This window comes from Octopus sinensis, linkage group LG11 (genome assembly GCF_006345805.1).
Source record: "Octopus sinensis linkage group LG11, ASM634580v1, whole genome shotgun sequence".
NCBI lineage: Eukaryota > Metazoa > Mollusca > Cephalopoda > Octopoda > Octopodidae > Octopus > Octopus sinensis.
In genome coordinates, this window is record NC_043007.1 from 38,994,946 (window position 1) to 39,022,445 (window position 27,500).

A 27,500-nucleotide genomic window follows, 5' to 3' on the forward strand; every position below is an offset into this window, starting at 1 on the left:
TCTGTTTTAATAGAATCATTGTCTGAGTGATATGGTGAGGCTTCAGAAGTATGAAATTTCTTAGCAGCTAATTTGGGAGAATATGAATCGTCAGTCTCGCTCATTAAGGAGGAATTGTCATCTAGGCGTAAAAAGCCTGTTATAAATGGTGAAGTAAGCATTGGGTTTCGTGTCTTATAACCTGTGTTTTCACTTTCATTAATTTCTACCCCAAATTTTTTATCTTCATCTTTAACATGCTCATTTTTCTTATTTCCAAAAGTATCAAAATTCATATCAGTTGAAGATGAACTGCCTGTGCTCTCATCCAGTTTCAAACTTGTGACTTTGGTGGGTTTTTTTATAAGCGACTGTATACTAAACTCATCGTCACCAAACAATGGCATAGGAAAGCTAGTGTCTACATTGTTTTCTGAATCATGGTTTCGGTCCCAAATCTTATTCTTAAAATTGTCGTCTGTCGATAATAAACCTTTAGCCCTTTTTACTACAGAATCATCTTCATTAGTTTCCAGTTCATCCGAAGATAGATGGAGGTCAACGTTATTTTGAAGATCTCTACTGGGTAGATTTATCACGTCATGATCTTTTGTTAGTTCCATTCTGGTGGGAATGTCAGGTGGATCTAACTGTATGATCGCAGTTTCGTCATGGCTTGGTATTTTCATCATCTCAGAATCAGAGGCATCGCTGTCACTGTCTGCAATATATTTGCTAAAACTATTTTCTACGACATCCTCTTTTCTAACGAATTTTACAGGCATTGTAAATAAGTTTTCTGTAGAAGATTTAAAATGTGCCATATCTGTTTTAGGTTCTTGTATTTCATTCAAATCGGTAAAATTACCGTCAAAGGAAGGGATTTCTGAGGGATTTTTAAAAGGGGACTTGAGAGAAACATCCTTTTTAATTGGTGTGATCTCTGCTTCCAGAGATGGGTTTTCCTTAAAAACAGTCTCAGAATTTAAACTAAAAGGCTTAACATCAGTAAAATCGTTACCCACTGATAGATTATCAGGTATAATTCCATTTGTGATATTTTTGTTTGGTATGTCCTTTCTGATGTTTGGATTTTGAGACATAGCAGTCTGATTTGTTGCCACAGAGATTGTGTCTTCGATAGGTGTTTTATTACTAGACAGTTTCTCCGGATTGAAGCGTGGTATATTACTCTTGTCATTTATTTTATCATATAATTCAGAAAAATGAGCTGAATAACGTATACTTCTTTCTAGTTCTGCAAATTCACTTTCTGAATTTAGAGAGCGTTTTCTTTCGTTATCTGGGACTTCCAATTCTAGTCCCGTTGATTTTTCTTCTGCTTCGTGTTTCAAATCTAAAAATTCTTTATCATACTTGGAAAACTGCAAATCCATTTTGTCATCGATATTTGAAATATCTTCTCTGGATCTTAACCTGCCGTCTACGTTTCTATCGGCTTGTGAAGCCAGAGAAGGAAAGCGTAGGTTTTGTGAATTTACCAGATTGTCTTTTTCTGGCAGAATTTTTTTCTCTTTATCAAATTTGCCATCCCTTTCTTTATCCGAATGGACTACTACTTCTAATGTACCCGGGCTTAGTGATATATCACTCTCAGAATTGAAGAGACTGCTATTTGTAGAACCACGCATTTTGACTATAGATGGACTTTTTCCTCGAACTTTCAATTCGTTGTAGGGTACTTTTGGTGGTGGTTCCTTAACAATTTCGTAGAGATCATTTGCTGAGTGACTACGAAGAACAGGATGCAAAATGGGAGCCTTCGTAATGATTGGTCTATTTGGTACTGCCTTCTGTTTTTCAACAGTGACTTTAACTGGGTAAGGAGAGGCATATCCTAAGATGGCGAGAGCGTCCTTGAAAACAATATTTTTGAATGATATTGAAACTTCCTTGATTAAGTCACCTGAAATAAAATAAAACAAGATTAGATATACATATAGTTTATCATTATATAATAATATTACTGTAAAATAAATTTTAAATTAAATTGTAAACATCACAATTATAGGAGTGGCTGTGTGGTAAGTAGCTTGTTTACCAACCACGTGGTTCCGGGTTCAGTCCCACTGCGTTGCACCTTGGGCAAGCCTCGGGCCGACCAAAGCCTTGTGAGTAGATTTGGTAGACGGAAACTGAAAGAAGCCCGTCGTATATATATATGCGTGTGTGTGTTTGTGTGTTTGTCAACCGATGCTGGTGTGTTTATGTCCCCATCACTTAGCAGTTCTGCAAAAGAGACCGATAGAATAAGTACTGGGCTTACAAAAGAATAAGTCCCGGGGTCGAGTTGCTCGATTAAAGGCGGTACTCCAGCATGGCCGCAGTCAAATGACTGAAACAAGTAAAAGAGTAAAGAGTATATATATATATATATATATATATATATATAGATAGATAGATAGATAGATAGATAGATAGATATACACACACTGCTGTAATTCTTACAACTTTAATAAAATGTTGTAGTGCGAAACAATTGTACCAAATTACCGGGGTCATTCTTGCTGCTTATTTTTTATTATAATCACCCCGCAAATTTTTATGGGTAACACCATACAAAATTCTGGAGCATCTAAATTAAGTACCATATTCATTTGAATCTAAATTGTTGCTGTATATATATATATATATATATATATTATATTATATTAAGATATATATATATGTATATTTATATATATATACATACATATTTATATTATACATATTTCATATATATCATATATATATATATAATATATATATATACGTATACTATATATATATATATATATATATATATATATATATATATACGTATACTATATATATATATATATATATATATATATACGTATACTATATATATATATATTATATATATATATATATATACGTATACTATATATTATATATATATATATAATATATATATATATATATATATATATATATATATATATATATATATATATATATATATATATATTATATATATATATACATACATACATACATACATACATACATACACACATACATATGAGTAACTGTGTTGTATGAAGTATGCTTCCCATCCACATGGCTCTGGCTTCAGTCACACTGCGTGGTACCTTGGGCAAGTGTCTTACTATCAACTTAGGCCGACCAAAGCCTTGTGAGTGGATTTACTATTTCAAAGATATTTCGGGTACAAACAAACAGCTTCTAGAGTTTTAGTATTATTAAGATATATATATATAGATATATATATATATATAATATATATATATATATACCCTCTCCTTCTGGATCTTTTCCTGCTAAGCTCAAACTCTAACAAGGTCAACATTGTTTTTCATTATTTCGAGGTAAATAAAATAAGTACCAGTTAAATCAAGGGATAAATGTAATTGACTAGCCCCTCCTCTCAAAACTCTTGGACTTGTGTATATATTAGACAGATCATTATTATTAATAAGGTGGTGAGCTGGCACAATTGTTACTGTGGTTGGAAAAATGTCTTGTGGCATTTCTTCCAGTTTTAGGTTCTGAGTTCAAATTCCACTGTTGTTATCTTTGCCTGTCATCCTTTTGGGGTCGATAAAACAAGTACCAGTTGGGTATTGAGGTCGATGTAATTAACTAATCCCTCCTAAAACTTTGGGCCTTGTGCTTATTGTAGAAAGGATTATCATTATTATGAAACCGGAGTGGCTGTGTGGTAAATAGCTTGTTTACCAACCACATGGTTCCAGGTTCAGTCCCACTGCGTGGCACCTTGGGTAAGTGTCTTCTACTATAGCCTCGGGTCGACCAAAGCCTTGTGAGTGGATTTGGTAGACGGAAACTGAAAGAAGCCCGTCGTATATATGTATATATATATATGTATGTGTGTGTGTTTGTGTGTCTGTGTTTGTCCCCCTAGCATTGCTTGACAACAGATGCTGGTGTGTTTATGTCCCCGTCACTTAGCGGTTCGGCAAAAAGAGACCGATAGAATAAGTACTGGGCTTACAAAGAATAAGTCCCAGGGTTGAGTTGCTCGATTAAAGGCGGAGCTCCAGCATGGCCGCAGTCAAGTGACTGAAACAAGTAAAAGAGAGAGAAAGAGAAAGAGATGTGTATGTTCATAGAACCCCTAGAAATGGTGAAACTCTTGGCTACTTACCGGCTTTTAACTTCCCTGATTCCTTTGCTGGTCCTCTGTTTCTTACCTCATCAATATATATCCCATTTCTCATATTACCTGATATGTTGAAACCAAGACCAGTGAAATCCTGGCTTAACAAATCCGCACTTATAACTTCTGGCTCCTAAAACAGACAAAAAGAAAGAAAGAAAGAAAACAAAAAAACAATGAAAATAATTTATTGGATGACAATCAATCTCAAATAACTCACAAGCATTTAGTTTTATTTCATTTTGTCAAGTTACATAGAAGCCTACTAGAAATATATAGCCTCCTAGCTGAAAACAATGCTCAGCTGAAATGCAAAATGTTGGTGGTTCTTGACATGGCTACAGCAAATTGTGTGAAACAAAGAATAAAAAAATAAGCCTAATAGTAAAAGAAATAACAGGAAAATATTTTATTTTCAATATTTCAATCAAAAATGTAAGGCAACAACCTGGCAGAATCGTTAGCACACTGGGCAAAATGCTTAGCGACATTTCATCCGCTTGCACATTCTAAGTTCAAATCCTCCCAAGGTCAACATTGCCTTTCAGGGTCAATAAAACGAGTACTAGTCGAATACTGGGGTCGATGTAATCAACTTGTCCTCTCCCATCAAATTGCTCATCTTGCATCAAAATTTGAAATCAATATTTCGGTCTAAAATATAACATATTCAAAAGATAAAGGACATTAGTATCGTGAAGACAGCACTAATATCACTCTCCTTGTTCATCTCTAACTGAGCTGGAATTTGGATGTAAATGCAATTTAGGAAACATATGGCAACCTACATCTTATAAAATCTCAATTTGTGTTTTAACACCATTTAAAAAAAATAAGAGATATCTAATTTTCTAAGAATTTGCACAAATTTATTTGGAATCTTGTTTGCCACACTTTCAGCACCAGTGATGTGAGTATTTACATCAGAAGTTTTGTATTTTTTAGTAACCCTCAAACTCGAAGACCTATAAAAATCCTTCTCTTTAATTTTGGCAACATTTAAGTTTGGAAGTATTTCTGAGAGAAACTTGAGAATTTTTTTTTTTTAGTTATAGTTATTGCCTCAACAAATTATAACAAGTCTAATATGAAGAGATGGTAAAAATATTTTCTTTTGGGTTAGCTAGGCTAAAGGAAAAAACTCTATAATTGTAACAATACAGAAAGAAGATATGTAAAGTGATCTTCAGTTCCCTCCAAATGCAAAAGACATTGAGGGCCTCTTTTTCTTCAACTAGTCTTGCAAGCCATTTGAACACACTGCATAAATCTGATGAGGAACTCATGGCTTGTCTTGGGCAACTATGTAGTTATATTTGAGTCCATATATACCCTTCTCTCTCTTCTACTTGTTTCAGTCATTTGACTGCGGCCATGCTGGAGCACCGCCTTTAGTCGAGCAAATCAACCTCAGGACTTATTCTTTGTAAGCCAAGTACTTATTCTATCGGTCTCTTTTGCCAAACTGCAAAGTTACGGGGACGTAAACATATCAGCATCGATTGGCAAGCAATGTTGGGGGGACAAACACAGACACAAAGGCACACATGCACACAAACACACACACACACACACACATATATATATACATATACATATATACGACAGACTTCTTTCAGTTTCCGTCTACCAAATCCACTCATAAGGCTTTGGTCGGCCCAAGGCTATAGTAGAAGACACTTGCCCAAGGTGCCACACAGTGGGACTGAACCCAGAACCATGTGGTTGGTAAGCAAGCTACTTACCACACAGCCACTCCTGCACCTAGTTGACAGTCACAATATAGTAGCTTGAGCTTCAGTTTTTATGATCTCTTTTAACATGTCATCATTATGATATAATTGTGAAGCTACCGTAGACATAGCAAGAAGTGTCAGGATGATTTTTACTTTCCCTAAACATGTAGGAAGTTTAATTAGGTTAAGTTATGATTGTTAAAAGAAACGAAAATAAATTAGTAAAAACAATATTATAGAGGAATTGTCATAATTATGCAGTTGTTATGACTGGCTGATTTCTCCAACATATAAAGAGGAGAGAAGAGAGAAAGAGAGGGAAAGAGAGAGAGAGACAGAGATGAAAGAGACACAGCATAAAAGAGAGATATGGAAAGCTGCAAGATGAGTGCACATACTAAGCTATATTTCATCATTTTCTATAAGCCCCAAGATTCAATAAAGGTTAAATTATAATTATTATAACAATACCATATTTCCTTATATTTACCTATAGCAGCATAGGTATACTTACAATGTTACCTGTCCTATTACGGGTAACACTCTAACCTTAAGTAATAAGGTAGGTAAAGAAACAAAAAAGTAAATGATCATATCTAGAAACAATGGTACATTCCAGGTGGAGAAATTTCAAAACTGGTGCAAAATTATATTTTAATACACTTAAAATCATCTCAAATAAAAATTATTAGTTTGCCTATATAAACATTAAATCATTTATTTTTGAAAAAATTCCATTTTTTTTTTTTCACCAATAAATGTACAACCTTTTACATTTACTTAGTAATTCTCTCACCATTTTGTCAAGTATGATAATGAAGTAAATGTTTCACTGATGAGGTCAGAATAGGAGCAAAACCTAAGTAGAGTTATCTTCCATACTTAACATCACTGACTGATATTGCTCTATATTTCTCATTGCACAGACATTTCTTGCTACATGAATAAAATATATCAACACTAAGTTAATCAGTAGCAGTAAACTTAAGAAGGTGATGAATTTGTAGAGCTGTTAGGGTTGTCAGATAGAAATCCTTTTATTAGTTTTTGTTCTGGCTCTGAGTTCAGGAGTGGCTATGTGGTAAGTAGCTGGTGTGTTTACGTCCCCATAACTTAGCGGTTTGGCATGGCACCTTGGGTGAGTGTCTTCTGCTGTGGCCTTGGGCCATTCGGAGCCTTGTGAGTGGATTTGGCAGATGGAGACTGAGGGAGGCCCGTCGTGTATATGTGTGTATATATATATATATATATATACTAGCAGTAATACCTGTCGTTCATCGGATAATTACTTTTACTCTTTCTCAGGAGTCACATTCAAAGTATTATTATATATATAATAGATTTCTCAATGGGGATTTCAGGGGAGAGTTTCAGGGAGTCGCTGGCGATGTATCGTGATGATAAAAAATCCGGCCTACTAAAATTTGGTTAAAATGATTCAAACTGCAGACTCAATGCAAAATGGTCACATATAATTCAAAGCGTTAAAAATGTTATGAAAACAATTGGTATGTGTTCACAAAGTCCAAACAATTAATAGGAAAAAACCCTCCAGGCTACATCCTGAAAATTCATTTCTTTGCTGAATTTCTACAATGTTTACGGCGATTCGTTTTTACATCTTGATTTTTTATTTTTCATGCAATTTACGCATGCTTGCACATGTGGTGAACACAGTCCACGTCAAACAGCTGACTGAGTAAAGTTCACTATTCAATACATGGGATAAGGCCTAAACAAACACATTATCGATTTTTGCACTTGCGAGATGAATTTCAGAACAGAAATAGTGCAGTTCAATTTTCATTCGCCTAAACTTTAAGTGACCCATTTTTGGTGGTTCTACGATTTGTTGGCTAGGAGGAGATGTGCCGGGAAGTTAAACACACAGACACACACACAGATACACACACAGACACACAAGTTGAGTTTTATATATATAGATATTTATGTTTGTGTGTCTATGTTTGTCCCCCCAACATCACTTGACAACCGATGCTGGTGTGGTTATGTCCCCGTAACTTAGTGGTTCGGCAAAAACAGAGCGATAGAATAAGTACCAGGTTCACAAAGAATAAGTCCTGGGGTCAATTTGCTCAACTAAAGGTGGTGCTCCAGCATGGCCACAGTCAAATGACTGAAACAAGTAAAAGAGTAATGTCCTATTGATTCATTGTGGATTCTCCTGTCTTAGACAACAGATGAGAGCTCCTCCATTTCTTGCTGAACACCCTGTACAGATGATTTGATTACAGTGACTGAATGCTTGTGTTATACATTAGCACTTTCCCTCCATCAAACCCACATTGCCTGAACAGATGCTCAGTTTCCTACTTGTCAGATGTCAAAGTGATTTCAGAGCAACATTAGACGATGTGTTTAACTCAAGAACACAATGCCCTGTGCAGTCTGAGAATTGAAACGAAGGGTCTTGTGATCATGAGCACGAGATCCTAAACACTAGGCCACGAACCCTCACTATTGATTATAGATTTATTGGTAAGCACCATCTGAGTGTGGCCGATGCCAGTGCCGCCTTGACTGGCTTCTGTGCTGGTGGCACGTAAAAAGCACCAACTGGTCATGGTCGCTGCCAGCCTCCCCTGGCACCTGTGCCAGTGGCACATAAAAAGCACCCATTACACTCACGGAGTGGTTGGCGTTAGGAAGGGCATCTGGCTGTAGAAACACTGCTCAATCAGACAGGAGCCTGGTGCAGCCTCCTGGCTTCCCAGACCCCGGTTGAACCATCCAACCCGTGCTAGCACGGAAAACAGACTTTAAACGATGATGATGATGATGATGATGATGATGATGATGATGATGATGGTTACACAGTTAATTACAGTTGATTGAATTGGCAACAAATACATTTCTATATTAGGAACAAAGCACTGATGTAGATATAAAACATGCATCGCTGTTCAAATTCTAGGGTTCCTGGCTTCCTATTAACTCTCATTTTTGCTGTCAACGTAGTCATTACATGTGTGCATATGTGTTTGTGTATGTGTGTGTGGTGGATGCGCAATGGCCCAGTGGTTAGAGCAGTGGACTAGCAGTTATAGGATCCTGGTTTCAATTCCCAGACTGGGTGTTGTGAGTGTTTATTGAGCGAAAACACCTAAAGCTCTACAAGGCTCCGGCAGGGGATGGTGGTGAACCCTGCTGTATTCTTTCACCACCACTTTCTCTCACTCTTTCTTCCTGTTTCTGTTGTACCTGTATTTCAAAGGGCCAGCCTTGTCATGCTGAATCTCCATGAGAACTACATTAAGGGTACACATGTTTGTGGAGTGCTCAGCCACTTGCACGTTAATTTCATGAGCAGGCTGTTCCATTGATCGGATCAAATGGAACCCTTGTTGTCATAACTGATGGAGTGTCACGATGTGTGTGTATTGTATGTACTCAAGCACACACACGTACATACATACATACATACATACATACACTTGCGTCGGAAATTAATTAGCACTTCTCAAATTTCTACATTTTCTTACATTTTCTTAATTTAATTAACTTATTATCAGAAACGAACTCGTTTTTAATCAAAAATTTATTAAAACATATCCCAGCACACCACATAATTGTTATTAATCGTGAAATTTAGTCAATATCTTGTTGCTCCTCCTTTGGCAGCAATGACAGCTGCTACACGGGTCGGCATGCTGTCTATGAGTGCCTGCAGGTACTGTGCAGGGATGGCCCCTCATGCAGCAAGAAGTGCCCCAAACAGCTTGTGTCGGTTCCTGTATTGCTGCACATTCAAATCCCTACCCAATCGACTCCAGAGGTTCTCAATAGGGTTCAGGTCAGGTGACTGGCCAGCACGTACTCCTCGCCACCAAAGAGGTATCCCGTACTATCTCAACGTACTTTGCTGCGTTGATGTTGCCTTCGACGGCATAGAGCCGCCCAACACCACTGTAGCTGAACGCCCCTCACACCATCAGACCACCCCCACCATGCTTCATGGTGAGCAAATCAAGGGTGCTAATTAATTTCTGACGGTAGTGTACATACATACACAATGAAAAGAATGAAAACAAGTCAATGGTAGCTTAGCCTATTAGAAATAGCAGCTTATATCTTTCTTGAGTTATATGTACGTTACTATCTGTGGACAAAAAAAAAGGGCATGAGAAACACATTGGATAATGTAGTCCTAATACACAACATCAAAGAGAGGGATAAAAGTTCAACTCACTCATGGCTGTCCCAAGGCTGAACAACAACAACAACAACAACAACAACAACAACAACAACAACAACAACACAACAACAACAACAACAACAACAACAACAACAACAACAACAACAACAACAACAGCAGCAGCAACAACAACAACAGCAGCAGCGACAATAACAACAACAACAACAACAACAACAGCAATAGCAGCAACAACAGCAGCAGCAGCAGCAGCAACAACAACAACAACAACAACAACAAAAACAATAACAGCAACATCAAAAACAACAACAACAACAACAGCAAAAACAACAACAACAACAACAACAACAGCAGCAGCAACAACAACAACAACAAACAGTAAACTGGAACTTACTTGCAAAAAGCTATTCAGAGAGCCATATGAGCCATACTCGGTGCCAGCAAACTGCACTTTGGGAAGTGAATTCCAGTCTTTCATGCTTAGAGAGCTTGGACCATTATATGAAGCGAGGGTCTGGATTTAAACATGTATTGGTCATTTTATTAAGGTTTACTTGTATGCATGCATGCATGCTTACATACACACACACACACATATATTTATAAATGTATATATAAATATATGCATACATAAAAGCACACACACATACATACATATATACATACATACATACATTCATACATACATATATACATACATACATACACACACACACACAACATACATACATACATACATACATACATACATACATACATACATACATACATACATACACACACACACATGAATATATATATCTGTATGTGCAGGGTGGGACACATTTCACTGGTTGACAAATGCTTTAACAACAAACACACAATTTATAATGGTCAAACCACAATGGTAACTAATAAAACGGTAAAATATCTACATGGAGACTCCATTACCATCTAACTAACCTTACTAATGCCACATTAATGAGTATGTAAAATGTGGGAGGTTTTTCTGTTGCACTTTCTCTCTCTATGTATGTGTGTCTGCATGTGTGATATATGTATATATGGGAAATACTGCAAGAGACAGTAAAATAATTACAATTCATAAGGCCACAGACAGCCAACTGCACCTATCATATGTATCATATTCCACCTTTCCAAAGTCTTTGAGAGAGAGTCATATGCAGAAAGAGAATAGTGTAGAAAAAAAGATGCTCTTTTTTTAACAATGGTGGACTTTGCAGATGATATAGCAATCATAGCTGATAAGATAGATCAAGCACAGCAGTTGCTCAGAAGAGTAGAAACCTCAGCTGTCAAAATTGGACAAATACAAATGTCAAGAAAACTGAACACACATCTTTCAACCGATCAAGGGATGCTGAACTTTTTACTCTGAGCAGTTACAAATTTGATGTTGTTGAAAACTTCAAGTACTTAGATGGATGAGTGAACAGTTTGGAAGCAGACATTAAGATCAGGAAGGTACAAGCATGGACAGCCTGTCACAAACGAAAGGTCTGGAACTCCAAACTGCCAAGGTGAAGCAAAATCAAGCTGTACATTGCAACTGTCAAATAAGCGCTATTATATGGCAGTGAAACATGGACAATGATAAAGAAATTATCAAATGGGCTTCATGGCTGCTATGCAATATTTTTTAACACAACCTTAAAACTTTTCTGGAGGTGACAATACTCTGCACAGTTACTTAATAACAACCCAAAACTGTAGGAAAAGCAGCATACAACATTAACAATGAGATGAATATATAGAAAACCGCGTAAACTAGATAACAGATTGAAGACTATCATAAAGTAGGAAGCATAAAGAAAATGTTTACCTTAAACCCTAAACCGAGATAACCTTGATGAAAATTTTAAATAATTTCAACAATAATATTAGGCAGGCTATCAACCTCCAGTGATGTAACATGGTTGGTTTATCAGAATTAGTTATAAACAGAACTCTCAAATTATCCAATTTGACATTGTCAGATTTAGCCTTTTATCTCTAAATCCTCGCTCTGAAGTGCTTAGAATTTGCAAAGAAAGACTTATAAACTAATAAAAGATAAAGGAACTGAGATTATCAATCATGTTAGATATCACTCAATTTTGACAAAGGTTCTGTCCGGGTAAAATCTGACCACTCTGGTACTGTTGAAGTAAGCATGGGGGATTATGATAGCATAGAGATATGAAAGCTTCCAGGATTATATATCCTAGATATACAAAGCAAGAGGCTTACTTCAAAAGACATTGATTCTTATAAAGATACTATGTCAACTATATCCAAATAAGCCAACTAACACACCTTAGCTATATAAAGAGATAACCTTATCTACACGTTTAGGGGACATTTGATATGCTAAATTTAACAATAAACTTTTATAAAATTTTTAGTAAACCTAATGAAAAACTTATGTTAAGATAGGCTCCTGCCACATACCCTTAAAATTTTTAAATTTCAAAACTGTAAAAGAATTTTCATTTTACTCTTAAAGAAGGGAATCATTGACAAAAGTTTCTTTACTTAAATAATATCTTGGAAGTGAACAAATTCAAAGATAAAATTGCATTTGCTACCAGCCCTGCCAACTCAGAAATAGTAAAAATAGTAACAAAATATTCTCTGCTTTACACTTCCTATTTTTATTAAACATTAAGTCAAATATTCATTAAAACCTTTTCAGTATTAATTGATAAACACTTCTCACCAACAATAAATATAGAAAAATATATAATGGATCTGACTTAAATAAACTCGCAGTTGCACAACCATTATTGCATATGCCTCCAAAAATATGGCCTTGATTGTACATGCAGAGATATCAGCTTAAGTTTACACAATATGTCATGCAACATAGGCATCATCACATATGAAACAGAAGCTGATCCACCAAAGTAAACTAAACCAAATTTCAATAAAGCACATAAACAATACATAAGCATGACAGAAGGAAAATATAATTTGAGGGATAACTATTATACTTCTTTGAAACACATTAAAAAGAGAAATGTGAGAAAGTTATCCAATTATATCTGGCAATTAAAAGATAACTCTTCTTTTATAAATACCAATTATTAAAGACTGTGGCCTTAAATGAATGCTAATAAAGTTAAAATCTCTGCACACTTGAAAAAGGTCTCATCCTTAAAAACCTAAATAATTCTCATGGTGAATTTTAGTTTTTGGACAATGTAAACAATTTGACATAAACCTGTTCTATAAGTAGACTCTACTACTACTACTAGTTTAAACAGAACCACTAACATTATCCACTAGTTCACAATTTCTATTTCTTTCATTAATTAATGTTCACAAATTCTATTTCTTTTATTAATTAATGTCTATATATTTTGTAGGCATATGTATGTATTGCTCTGTAATTGTTATCAAGTGAATGTCTGCTTGCGCGTGCCTGTGTGTATGTGTGTGTATGTGTGTGTATGTGTGTGTGTGTATATATAGTCATAAATGACAGAGAAATAATTAGACGAGTCTTTATTTAACAATAAAAAATCCAAATATCACAACAAATTTGTTTCATAACTCAAAAAACAAGTAAATAACTTATATTATCATATTTAATAATAAATAAATTATTTACATGTCTGCACTGATACAAAATGTAAAAAAAATCTTTTCCAAATGATGCAGGATTTGAGTTATGTCATGGCTCAAATTCTGCATCATCTTGAAAGATTTTTTACATTTTGTATCAGTGCAGACATCTAAGTAATATATTTATTATTAAATATGATAATATAAGTTATTTGTTTTTTGAGTTATGAAACAAATTTGTCATGATATTTGGATTTTTTTTATCATTAAATAAAGATTCATCTAAATATTTTTCTATCATATATGACTTTATATACTCCTTATGCTTTTCTCTTGTATATTTACTATATATTCTATATCGTTTGTACAGTGACACATTAAGGAGCCTTTTTATGAGTATTACCGGATTACGTGAATTTATTGTGACTTAAATTTGTACGTATGTATATATATATATACATAGATACATATATCTGTGTGTGTTTGTATAAACTATATTATATACATACATATATATATGTGCATGTATGTATATTGTGCGTGCGTGTGTGTATATATACATATATCATATAATATCCAATGTAATATATACAGTATGTATAAGTATCATATATTTCTATACATACATACAAACATCCATATCTATCTATCTATCTATTTATCTATATATTAGTGTGTACAACACATGCACACATATATTTGTTTGTTTTATGTCCATTTCTCCATATCAGCATGGGTTAGACTACTATATAATCAAGGCATTATTTTACAGCCAAATGACCTTTCTGTCACTAACTCTTGTGTAGAGCACAAACATAAAAAAAAAACATAGTAAAGCACAGTTAGTTCTGTCTACCAAATTCATTCACCAATCTTTGGTCGGTCCAAAGAGAACACTTGCTCAAGTTGCCAAGCAGTGGGACTGTACTTGAAGCAACATGGTTGAGAATCAAATTTCTTTGTCACACAGCCATGCCTGTGCCTCTGGGCATTATGTATATGTGTGCGTGTGTGTGTTTATCCCTTATGTAATACATCCCTGTCAAATCCCTATTTGATTCTCTCTTGTCTCCTAGATACTATCTCATCCCCATTACCTATCTGTCAATCATCTCTATTGTTCTTGGGGGTTTTTTCTCAGTCCCCTATATGTTTACCATTCATGCTCTCTCAGCCTAATTTTCTGCACTATTCTGCCACATAGCTACAAGTGCCATTGGATCTGTCAGACCCTCTCATCCATCAGGTACTCACCCTCTCCACTTCCATTTCTCTCCTATTCCCTGCATCATGTTGCCTGTCTAGTGGAGGGAAAGTATTGAAAATTTGAACATTATAACTCCATCTTATAAACCCTACCTCATTCTCCCATTCAGACTCCAACATACAAAAGGTAGTATCGGATCTGTTCGTATCTGATATATCCAACCATTACAATTTCTGTGTCATCAACCATCTCTACTTCTCCTCCAGTTCATTTGCTATTGCCATCAATCATCTTTGCTTATCATCGCCTGTTACTTACACTATCTCTCGATCTCACTCCTGCACTAAGAAACAAGTAACTACCATAAGTATCTTTTTTCCATTACTCTTTCAGCAGGAGTGGTTGTGTGGCAAGTAGCTTGCTTACCAACCATATGGTTCCGGGTTCTATTCTGCTGCGAGGCACCTTGGGCAAGTGTCTTCTACTATAGCTTCAGGCCAACCAAAGCCTTGTGAGTGGATTTAGTAGATGGAAACTGAAAGAAGCCTGTCATATATATGTATGTGTGTGTTTGTCCCCCACCCCCAACATCGCTTGACAACTGATGTTGGTGTGTTTATGTCCCTGTAACTTAGTGGTTCAGCAAAAGAGACCGATAGAATAAGTACTAGGCTTACAAAGAATAAGTACTGGGGTCGATTTGCTTGACTAAAGGCAGTGCTATAGCATGGCCACAGTCAAATGACTGAAACAAGTAAAAGAGTAAAGAGTGTCACTCTTACATCACTCCTACTTTACGACACCCATGCTACAGTTACTTTATTTCTTCCATCATGTGTTCACACTTCTTTCCTTGCTATTAGTCATGCTGCCTTGATTGAACAGAGGCATCTCAGTGTTGAGAAGGTTCTTTAGGTTTGTCGAGGATATGAAAATTATTTTAATGTTGGCAGAATAATGATATGAATCTAGTACATTTTGTAAAATGGTTAATAGAATGAAGAGCATCCATTGGTAGAAAGGATGCCAAAATTTTGGAATATATTAACAAGATGTGAGTCTCTGACCTATCTAGAGGATGAATATGACTGAATAAGAACTAATTTGAATAATGATAACTCATCCTACCCATGTCAACATGTAAAGCTCATTTAATATGATACTGACAATGAAGTGTACACATAAATACATACATGTCTATATATACATGTGGTGTATGTGAATGTGTGTCTGCATGTGTATGTGGCCTAATGGTAAAGGTGTTATTCCTGGTAAATACTTAAGTATGAGTTTACACAGTTAAGTTATGTGAATTCTTCTAATGTTTCAGTAGGTACTTGTGGAAATGGCAATATTCCACGTAGTTATCTGATCTGTCATTCAGAAAGTCTGTGGATTTATTAAAGTTAATAAGTATGAGGCTAGACATAACCTATAAACATTTTGTATGATTTCAGTATGACTTGCATCTCTCAATTATAATATAACACACACATATACACATATACTAATGTATTCATGCATACATATATTTATACAATAAACATTCATTTATATATGTATATGCATAGCTAAAAAGATGGATAGATAGATACAGATATAATATATAATCCATAACATGGATATATATTTCATAATATATATAACATATATAACACATACATGCATGCATACACACACACACACATGCACACACACACAGACACACACACACACACACACACACACACACACACATGATCAACATCATCATCAAGGACATCATCATAATTTTACATTTGTGTATCATGTTCTAACTGGTTGGGCAATATATAATATATATATTTAATAACATATATATGTGATTTATATGTGTATGTGTGCATGTACATAATATTTATGTAGAGTATATTTAAATATGTATCTATATAACATGAAATATAAAACATAGTATATGCAATATGTAAAAATATATCTTAAATATATTTATATGTGTGTTTGGAGTTGTATGTATCATCATCATCACCAATATCATTAGTAATAACATCATTTCCTGGATCTTTGATGGGTTAGCCTGGAAGATATCTATCTCTCTATCGATCTACACACACACACACACACACACATACATATATATATATATATATTATGTCTGGAGAGAGTCATTCTCTTTTAGTGCCTTATTAATTTAATACATTCACCAGTCTGATGACTATTGAAAAGGTTGCAAGTCACAACGTAAATTTTAGTTAAAAATAAGTAAATGAGTGGAAATCAGACCGGTGGGTGTGTTAAATTAATAAAGCACCAAAAGAGAATTACCCTCCTCAGACACAATAAAATATGCTTCAACACACGAATTCACATAAAGAATCTTGTAAACCACATACAAAAATGAAATATATATATATATATATATATATATATAGGAAACTAAATCTGTTAAATGTCACAAGCATGGAATACTTACACTCAGAACTCTTAGTTTCTCAACCGAGATTTATTCAATACTTGCTGTCAATTGTCAGCTATTGCAAGCTTAGGACGTGTTTTAAATGTATATTAAGCATGTATTAGTAGCTGATGAACAACAGTGAGTAACGAATAAATTGCTGTTGAGAAACTCAGAGTGCTAAATGTAAGTGTTCCATGCCCATACATTTTATATATATATATATATATATATATATCACGTGATGTGACCGCCCAGGCCATCAGACGTTGCTACACATCGCTGGTCACAATGCGCTTCGTATTGTTTTAGCCTTCAATGACGCCACCCCGCTGGCTAATCGAGCAGACCATTTTCGTCTCAATCTCTTCGAACAAGTCAGGCGAGACATAGAGGACGACGATGGCATGACCGCCGCCGCCACCGCTAATATCCCAAAATGGCAATTCTACCGGTGATGCTGTCACTCACCTCATGAATGCGACAGCCAGACAGTGAACGCAAGCTAAGGCATGTGCCTTGAGTTTGAGACGCTTTTGGATGCTATATATATATATATATATATATATATATATATATATATATATGTATATAGTGAGAACACTTGGCTTAGTGGTTAGGATATTGCACTCATGATTGCAAGATCATGGTTTCAATTCCTAGACTGGGTGGTGCATTGTACTCTTGACCAAAACACATTATCTCATGCTGCTCTGCGATCACTTCAACACCTGATGCCTGGTACGCCATGGCATGTGTTCAGGCAATGTCGATTTGATGGAGAGAGAGAGATAATGCACAACACATACATTTGATCACTATAAACAAACCATTTGTGCAGGTTGTTCGGCAAAACCTGAATGCTCACACATCATCTTCTAAAGGAGAGTGCACATATGTTTATTTACATACTCACATATATTTGTGTGTGAATGTGTGTGTATCTTTCATTTTTTTATCTTTTACTTGCTTCAGTCGTTAGACCGTGGCCATACTGGGGCACTGCCTTGAAGAATTTTTTAGTCGATTGTATCACCTCCTGTACTTTTATTTTTATAGCCTGGTACTTATACTACCAGTCTCCTTTACCGAACCTCTAAGTTATGAGGACATAAATACACCAGCACCAGTTGTCAGGCAGTGGTAAGGGGACAACCACAGACAGAAACACACACAGACACACACACACGCACACACACACACACACATATATGACAGGTTTCTTTCAGTTTCAGTCTACCTAATTCACTCACAAGGCTTTGTCAGCCTGGGGCTATAGTAGAAGACACTTGCTCAAGGTGCCACTCATTGGGACTGAACCCAGGACCATGTGATTGGGAGGCAAGTTTCTCACCACACAGCCACACCTAATAATGCACTGCATACAATTCTGGATAATTTGAAAAGCAATATAAAGTCTACAATTGTTGATAACTTTAACTTCATCTAAGTATCATTTATTTAAAATATTCCTTCTATAGCATCTCTTTATCACCTTGTGTCTGTCCTCTTTTATGTATGTTAGAAATCTTCTTTGACTAATGCTTAGTACATTAGTGAGGAGACATAGCTATGACGTAGATGATGACGATCATAGTGAAGAGGATGATGTTGATGATGATGACGATGATAGTTGTGATGATGATTTGGGCAATAATGATAATAATGATGATGATAAAGATTATGGTGGTGGTGGTGGTGGTGATATCGATGACAGGCACAATGATGACAATGGTTCCCAATAAGGCTGCTTTTTGCAAGACATCAATTTTGCATTGGATTTCCAGTTGCCTTAAGAAGTCTTGAAGTTTTAATGGGATTGAACCCAATGCTCCAATCACCACTGGTGTCACTTTTACATTACCCTCTCGCATTCCGTACAGTTTTGCCATTTCCACTTTCAATTCAGAGTACTTGGCGATTTTTTCAACCTCTTTACTCACAATATTCATATAATTTGGTATGGCTACATCAATGATCTGACATCATTTGTCTCTCTTATTCAATATGACAATATCCGGCCGATGGTGTTCAATTACATGATCCGTCTGAAATCATAGTCCCAGAGTATCGTTACTTTTCCATCCTCCTGCATAACTTTATTTGGTACATGATCATACCAGTTCTCTGTAATTTTATATTGGTATCTATGGTATAAGAGCCAAAGAAGTTACATACACACTTTATCGTGGTGGCACTTGTATTCTTTTTGAGTAAGGCTCTCACATCCACTTACTAAGTGGATCATATTTCCCATGCTCTTGCCACAGAGTCTGTATTTCTGGTGTCAGAAGTTTTATAGATGTTATACTTCACTAACTTGGTAGCGAGAGCCTGGTCTTGTGCAGCAAAGATCAGGCTTATTATTATTATTATCATCATTATTGTTATCATTATCATCATTATTATTATTATTATTATTATTATTATTATTATTATTATTATTATTGTTGTGATTAAAAGTGTTGATAATGATATGATGATGATGATGACGATGATGACAATGACAACTTGTTAAGTCAGTTAGGAATCCCACCCACCAAAAAGGAAAAAGAAAAATTAAAATGCACAAAATAAAACAAACAAGCATAATAAACAATCACATACCATGTTTGGAGAGTGGTGGTCCTTAATTGATTCAGAAACCCCTGAAAAGAAAAAAGTTAAATTAACACTTTGTATATTTATAAACATGAAATGAAATAAATTAGGTTTAAATTATGAAGGTCAAACTGGTTCAATAATTAGAAAATACAATGATAAGAAGACTTTCTAATTTTAGCACCAGGCCAGCAATATGAGTGGAGGAGGTAAGTTAAGGTCTTTGACCCCAGTAATTGACTGCTCATGCAAAGGTTTTAAGTGAAGGGTGGTTTACACAACACTACAATGACACACACTCATAATATCAAGGAACCCAGATACAAGCAAAGTGCAAGATAACTGGTTCAGTAGAACAGAGAGTTTTAGATACAAGTTGGCCTTCTCTTAGATTCATCATCCTCATCAACACTTTAACCACAAACTCCTGTATCCTTGATGTATTGTCACATGAAAATCAGCATCACACACTGATTGACCACAATGGCCCTTTGAATTGCAGTCCATCTGACAAACAGCTATAGTTTCCATCTACCCAATTACACTTACCTAGGCTTTAATAAAAGATGCTTACCCAAAATGCCCATGCAAAGAGATTGAACCTAGAATCTCAGATTGTGAGATAAACTTAGTGAGATTCGGTAGTGTTGATGTGTCCACACATAGAGGATCATCATCATCGTTTAACGTCCGTTTTCCGTGCTAGCACAGGTTGGAGGGTTTGACCGGGTTCTGGGAAGCCAGAAGGCTGCACCAGGCTCCAGTCTGATCTGGCAGTGTTTCTACAGCTGGATGCCCTTCCTAACATCAACCACTCCGTGAGTGTAGTGGGTGCTTTTTATGTGCCACGGGCACAGGTGCCAGGGGAGGCTGGCAGTGACCACGATTAGTTAGTGCTTTTTACATGCCACCGGCACAGAAGCCAGTCAAGGCGGTGGCCAAAAAATCTCTCTTGCATTTTACAGTTTGATAAACATTACAACTGAAAACACCAGTTATACACCAGCTTAAACCACAGTATTAACTGCAAACAAAACATTGAAATATTATCTACACGACGACACTATTATCGTTTTCCTAACTTCCTCAGCACCATAACAATAGTCATGTAAAATAAGGGAGGTTTTTCTGCTGCACACTGCTTAAGGCTATGAATGTTAGTGTTACATGCATATATTACACTTTTTTTTTCTCATTCATTTATATAAAGAAAAGGTGGGATGATTCTGCATTGATCAGTGTTCTTCTGACCAGCTGGCTGCCAGCTTGTTATTGTTGGCAACCACTCCTTTATGCACATTGTAATTGATTGATGCAGTTGTTGCTGTTGTTATTATTATTGTGACTGCTGCTGCTGTGTTGTTGTTGTTGTTGTCGTTTAGCCACAGGTCAACCTGACTAAAACAAATCTACAATCACAAGCATTCAGAATGTGACAATCCCATCTTTTTTTGTGTGTGTGTAGTGGTATCTAGAACTACATCATTAACTGTGTACTTCCTTATATTTTAAAGATAGTATGGTGTGATTTGCAGGAGAAGGAAGATTTGGCTGCTGTTTCTAACAATCTGAGTGACAAGGCATGTACTCCTTTATTGGTTTATCCTGATGCACTTTTGTACATATAGGCAGAGTCTATAAAAGAAGAGATCAGCAAGAATATCGGAAGGAGTATGGGAGCAGGAATATAGCCTTACTTTACTCCATTGTGAATTGGAACTTTATAAGACAATTTTTTATTATAGACAACCTGAGCCTTTATATCTGAGCCTTAAACATACAGACAAACAATGATGGGAACCTGACCTTTCCAAGGATTGTTCACAGTGCATCCCTGTTAAATGTATCAAAAGCTTTCATTGAATCAACAAAGACTTGATACAAAGGCACCTTCTGTTCAGTGCATTTCTCTTGTATCTGTTTCACAGAGAATCTCAACTTGATTGTTCCTCTACCTCATCGATAACCATTTTGTGATTTACAGATGATTGTGAGACAAATATCTTCCATCAGCCTATTCAAAAAATGTCTAACAAGTACTTTACCATCAGCTTCCAGGTGTGTGGACTGGAGCAATGTGAAATGAAGTGTTTTGCTCAAGAACACAATGCATCACCTGGTCCAGGAGTCGAAACCACAACCTTACGATCATGAGTTCAACATCCTAACCACTAAGCCACGTGCCTCCACTATGGTGAGGAAATGATACCAAAGAAAATTTTTTATTTCCTCTTTTGTTATATAATAACTCTGCAAACAACATTTCCAGAATTTCCAACTTTAATATGTGCCTCACATCAATATAATAACTACAACAACATACTGGATTGTAATAATGGAATGAGCAGATGGAATAAGCTTTGAGAGGACACAGCTTTGATGTTAGCTTACCTACATTATACATATGTATAATCCTATTTAATTGCTTACTTGATAATTCATTAATATAATTAATGGCAGACGTAAACATTGCTCAGAGGTTGTTAATTGCATAATATTATTTTTGCCAATTTGTGGGAGAAAAAATCGACAAATTGAAGCACAAAATTGAAGGTGTATTTGATTTTGAATCTGTCAGAAAGTATGAAGAATGAATAGATACGTTATTGTTTGGATTCTCAAGGTGGCAAGCTGGTAGAAACGTTAGCACACTGGGTGAAATGCTTAGCGGTACTGTCTGCCGCTACATTCTGAGTTCAAATTCCGCCGAGGTCGACTTTGCCTTTCATCCTTTCGGGGTCGATTTAATAAGTACCAGTTATGCACTGGGGGGGGTCGATATAATTGACTTAATCCATTTGTCTGTCCTTGTTTGTCCTCTCTGTGGGTAGTAAAGAAATAGGTACTTTGTCTGTCTTTACATTCTGAGTTCAAATTCCACTGAGATCGACTTTGCCTTTCATTCTTTTGTGGGGGATGGGGGGTGGGGTCAATAAATTAAGTACCAGTTGTGTACTGGAGTCGATCTAATCGACTAGCCCTCACCCTCAAAATTTTGGACCTTGTGCCTGGAGGAGAAAAGGTTATTGTCTGGATTCTCACAGTTCTGCAGGTAAAAGGGTAAAGGTAACAACCTCCTTTGGTCATGAATGACCATGGGATTGCATCTAGAGATCATAGGATTGCACCATAGTCCACATTGCAAGAATTTGGACTATGAGGAGAGTGTCTGTCATCCCAGTAGTTGTAGGCGTACTTGGAGCACTGACAATCAAGTTCGAGAAATATGACAGAGGAATTGGAACTGACATGGGAGCAGAGCAAGCCCACCCAAAACTGCTCTGCTTGGGACACCTAGGATTTTGAGGCTGGTACTTGGATGTTGAATGTCTTCCACAATAATTAACATGGAGGTACATGGCCTAGTGGTTAGAGCAGCGGACTCCCGGTCCCTCGACCGCGAGTTCAAATCTCAGACCAGGTGATGTGTGTGTTTAAGAGCGAAACACCTAAGCTCTATGCAGCTCCGGCAGAAGGTCATGGCGAAACTTCTGCTGACTCTTTCGCCACAACTTTCTCTCACTCTTTCCTCCTGCATTTTGCAGCTCACCTGTGACGGACTGGCATCCCGTTCAGGTGGGGAACCTATACGCCAAGGAAACCGGGAAACTGGCCCTTATGAGCCAGGCATGGTTCGAGAAGGAACAAGCAACAATAATTAACAAGCAAGTATTGAAGCTTATAATGTGCAGAAAGAGACCCTGTGCAACCTCAGACAACAGTCTGCTGTTCACTCTCACAGAATCAACAAGAGTGAACAAGACTGAGCACTCTCAGAAATAAAACAACAACAACAACAATAATAATAATAATAATAATAATAATTATTATTATTATTATTATTATTGTTGATGTGAGAACTGTTGCTGCTCATGTATTTTAATTTAACTTAAAAAAAAAAAAAAAAAAAAAAAATGAACGAACTATTGAGTTTGGTTAATGGCCTACCAATGTATACTATGAGTTTCTTTGCCCTAGGAGTCGGGAAGACACTCGGCAAGAAATGGAAGCAAATTTGAAAGAAGAAAAAAAAAAAGTAATAATAATAATAATAATAATAATCTTCCCTGTTTCATTCCACTTTTAGAATACGTGCTGCTGCAGTTAGTACAATAATAACAACAATAATGAAAAGTGTATATCAGTGTAAAAACTTTAATTACCTTCATCTACCTGAATGCTGTCAATGTTATCTGAGAATGCTGGGTTATCAAGAGGTTTTCCTCTGGGAGATTTTCTCATTTGTTTAACTGTAAATAGAGGTAAAGAATAGAAGAAAATCAATCATAAGACATCTGTGATTGAGGCAAAAAAACCCCGAAAACCCACAGACAAACAAAAATACAAGTATGACTAGAAAAACCATGTAACTGTAATCTTTTGTAATTATCTTTTGCTATAACCGTTGGTCCATTGGTGGATTTTTCCAATCATGTCTTATATTATATAGATACAAGGGGAGACTGAAAGATATATACAGAGAATTAACATTAGAGGTACTAAATAAGTGCACATACTTGGCTTGGTGACAGGCAATGAGTAAAAAAAAACATTTATCAATTAATTAATTAATGGAACTGTTACCTCCTCAATCATTCTTGTTAGACCATAAAACCTATTCATTATTTGTCTGATTACTATTATATTCTGTGATTAATGTACCAACCTAACAATTGGTGAATGAAAACAGTATACCATTTTTAAGTGGTGTCGACATAAAAGCAAACATGAGAATGAATACACACAGACATACACACAATATATATATATTTTTTTCTTTTATTTATTTTTTTCTTTTATTTGTTTCAGTCATTTGACTGCAGCCATGCTGGAGCACCACCTTTAGTCGAGCAAATCGACCCCAGGACTTACTCTTTGTAAGCCTAGTACTTATTCTATCGGTCTCTCTTGCCAAACCGCTAAGTGATGGAGACGTAAACACACCAGCATCGGTTGTCAAGTGATGTTGGGGTGACAAACACAGACACACAAACATACACACACAAACACACACACACATATTTATATATGACAGGCTTCTTTCAGTTTCCGTCTAACAAATCCACTCACAAGGCTTTGGTCAGCCCAAGGCTATAGTAGAAGACACTTGCCCAAGGTGCCACGCAGTGGGACTGAACCTGGAACCATGTGGCTGGTAAGCAAGCTACTTACCACACAGCCACTCCTGCGCCTATATATATATACATATATACATATAAATATATTGATATATATTGATATAAATATATATATTGATATATCACAGCACGCTAACATAAACCTCACCCGCATGACTTTATCCTTTACAGAAAGAAAATAGACCAATGAGCAGAGCTATATATACCTACAACCCCAGAACAAAATTATATATATGACACTGCTACACACACCACATACACCTCATCCCCACAAGAGCACCACATTAATAATACACACTTTCCCACTTCAAAATAACTCATGTCGGCTTCACACCATACCCTAGTTGTCTCTTGAGGTCTCTGGGTGAGATTTGGAGCCAACTTGTACAAATGTAAAGCAAAAGTCAAACATAAAATAATAATAATAATGATAATAAAATAATAATAATAATAATAATAACAACAACAACAACAATGTGATGGACCCTTCAGTCAATGATGACATACGAGCATTCAGCTTTTGCTAAACGACCTGCACAAATGATTTGTTTATAGTGATCAAATGTTTGTGCTGTGCATTATCTCTCTCTCTCCATCAAATTGACATTGTCTGAACAGGTGCACAGTGCCCCACATGTCAGATATCAAAGTGATTGCAGGGCAATGTGAGATGAAGAGTTTTGCTCAAGAATACAACACACCACACAGTCTTAGGAACTGAAATTATGATTGTTAGGTCGTGAGTGCAACACCTTAACCACTAAGCCATAATAATAATGATTTAAAATTTTGGCACAATTCGGGGAGAGGGGTTAAGTTGTTTAAATCAACCCCAGTACTCAACTGGCACTTATTTAATTGACCCCAAAAGAATGAAAGGCAAAAGTGACCACAGTGGAATTTGAACTCATAACATAAAGAAGGACAAAATGCTGCAATGTATTTTGTATGGCGTGCTAATGATTCTGTCAGTTCATCACCTTAATAATAGTAATAATCCTATCTACTACAGGCCAAGGAATAAAATTTGTGGGGAGAGGGCGAGTTGATTACATCCACCCCAATTTGTTCCTTCTCGAGCCACACCTGGCTCATAAGGGCCAGTTTCCCGGTTTCCATGGCATATAGGTTCCCCACTGGACGAAATGCCGGTCCGTCACAGGTGAGCTGTTAGATGAGGGAGGAAAGAGTGAGAGAAAGTTGTGGCGAAAGAGTCAGCAAAAGTTCGCCATTACCTTCTGCTGGAGCCGCATGGAGCTTAGGCATTTCACTCATAAACACACACATTGCCCGGACTGAGATTCGAACCCGTGATCCCTCGACCATGAATCCACTGCTCTAACCACTAGGCCATGTGTCTCCTAAAAATGCGCCTTTTTAAAGCCTAGCCAGGCTCATCTACCCCAGTGTGCAACTGGTACCTATTTCATCAATCTTGAAAAGATGAAAAGCAAAGTTCAACCTTGGCAGAATTTGAACTCAGAACATGAGAATGAATGAAATGCCGCTAAGCATGTTGTCCGGCATGCTAGTGATTCTGCCAGCTCACCGCCTTAGCTAAAAGACACATTATTGGACATATACATAAGTAACACTATGCACACACATACACACACACACACAAGTATATACGCATACATGCACATGCAGACAATAGACTGCTGCACTTCTGGGCCAATCAATGGTAGTCCAAGCAATAGATCAATATAAGAGAATAAAACATACTTCTAGGTTATACACACAGTTCTGCTTTCCAAACTGGAACAGCTATCTCACACTCAATACACCATAACCCCCCCACCCCACCCAAACACCCCCACCCCCACCACCACCATCATACACACTTATATATGTTTTGTTAAAATTGTATCCACCATATTTTTATACAAGATGTTGACACTCATTAAGAGTTTGACTACTGTGTTCTAAGTGACTTTGTTATGATCCAATGAACAGATAAACCTGGATGTGTGTGTGTGTGTGTGTGTGTGTGTGTGTGTGTGCGTGCGTGTGTGTGCACGCATGTGTGTGTGGTTGTGTGCGTGCACATGTGTATGTATGTATATATAAATATAATTATAATTAGGGTTCAGCTAACTGCTTCACCACATACCGAAATTAGAAAAAGGAATTAGAAATTCCTTTTCTGCTACTATAAGAATCTTGATGCTGGTAACACCTTTCTCTAATTTCGGTATGTGGTGAAACAATTAGCTGAACCCTACTTATAATTATGTGGATAATTTTACCTATAAAGGTTATTTTAACATACTGATCTACTTGATACAATTGTTAATTAATTGATTAATTAATTAATTAATTAATTTAATTAATAAATTTTTTCCTTCTGTTATTGATTTATGTCGGTGGCACATAAAAAACACCATCTGAGCGTGGCCGTCTGCCAGCCTCGTCTGGCACCTGTGTCGGTGGCACATAAAATCACCCACTACACTCTCGGAGTGGTTGGTGTTAGGAAGGGCATCCAGCTGTAGAAACACTGCCAGATCTGACTGGCTTGGT

The 27,500-nt window shown here is 36.3% G+C and overlaps 1 protein-coding gene across 2 annotated transcripts in view; it reads right to left on the reverse strand.

Annotated features, from left to right (window-relative positions):
- Positions 1-27,500, reverse strand: part of LOC115217417 — a 98,983-nt gene that overhangs the window by 1,051 nt on the left and 70,432 nt on the right. The window contains exons 2-6 of one of the 2 annotated variants that reach the window (XM_029787109.2): positions 24,003-24,089; positions 19,846-19,886; positions 10,449-10,568; positions 4,133-4,277; positions 1-1,906 (exon numbers count right to left, since the gene is read on the reverse strand). The exon at positions 1-1,906 is cut by the window's left edge and continues 1,051 nt beyond it. In XM_029787109.2, coding sequence (XP_029642969.1) covers positions 1-1,906; positions 4,133-4,277; positions 10,449-10,568; positions 19,846-19,886; positions 24,003-24,089 — 2,299 coding nt within the window. The remainder of the gene's footprint in view (positions 1,907-4,132; positions 4,278-10,448; positions 10,569-19,845; positions 19,887-24,002; positions 24,090-27,500) is intronic. The other variant, XM_029787110.2, reaches the window with a different exon arrangement.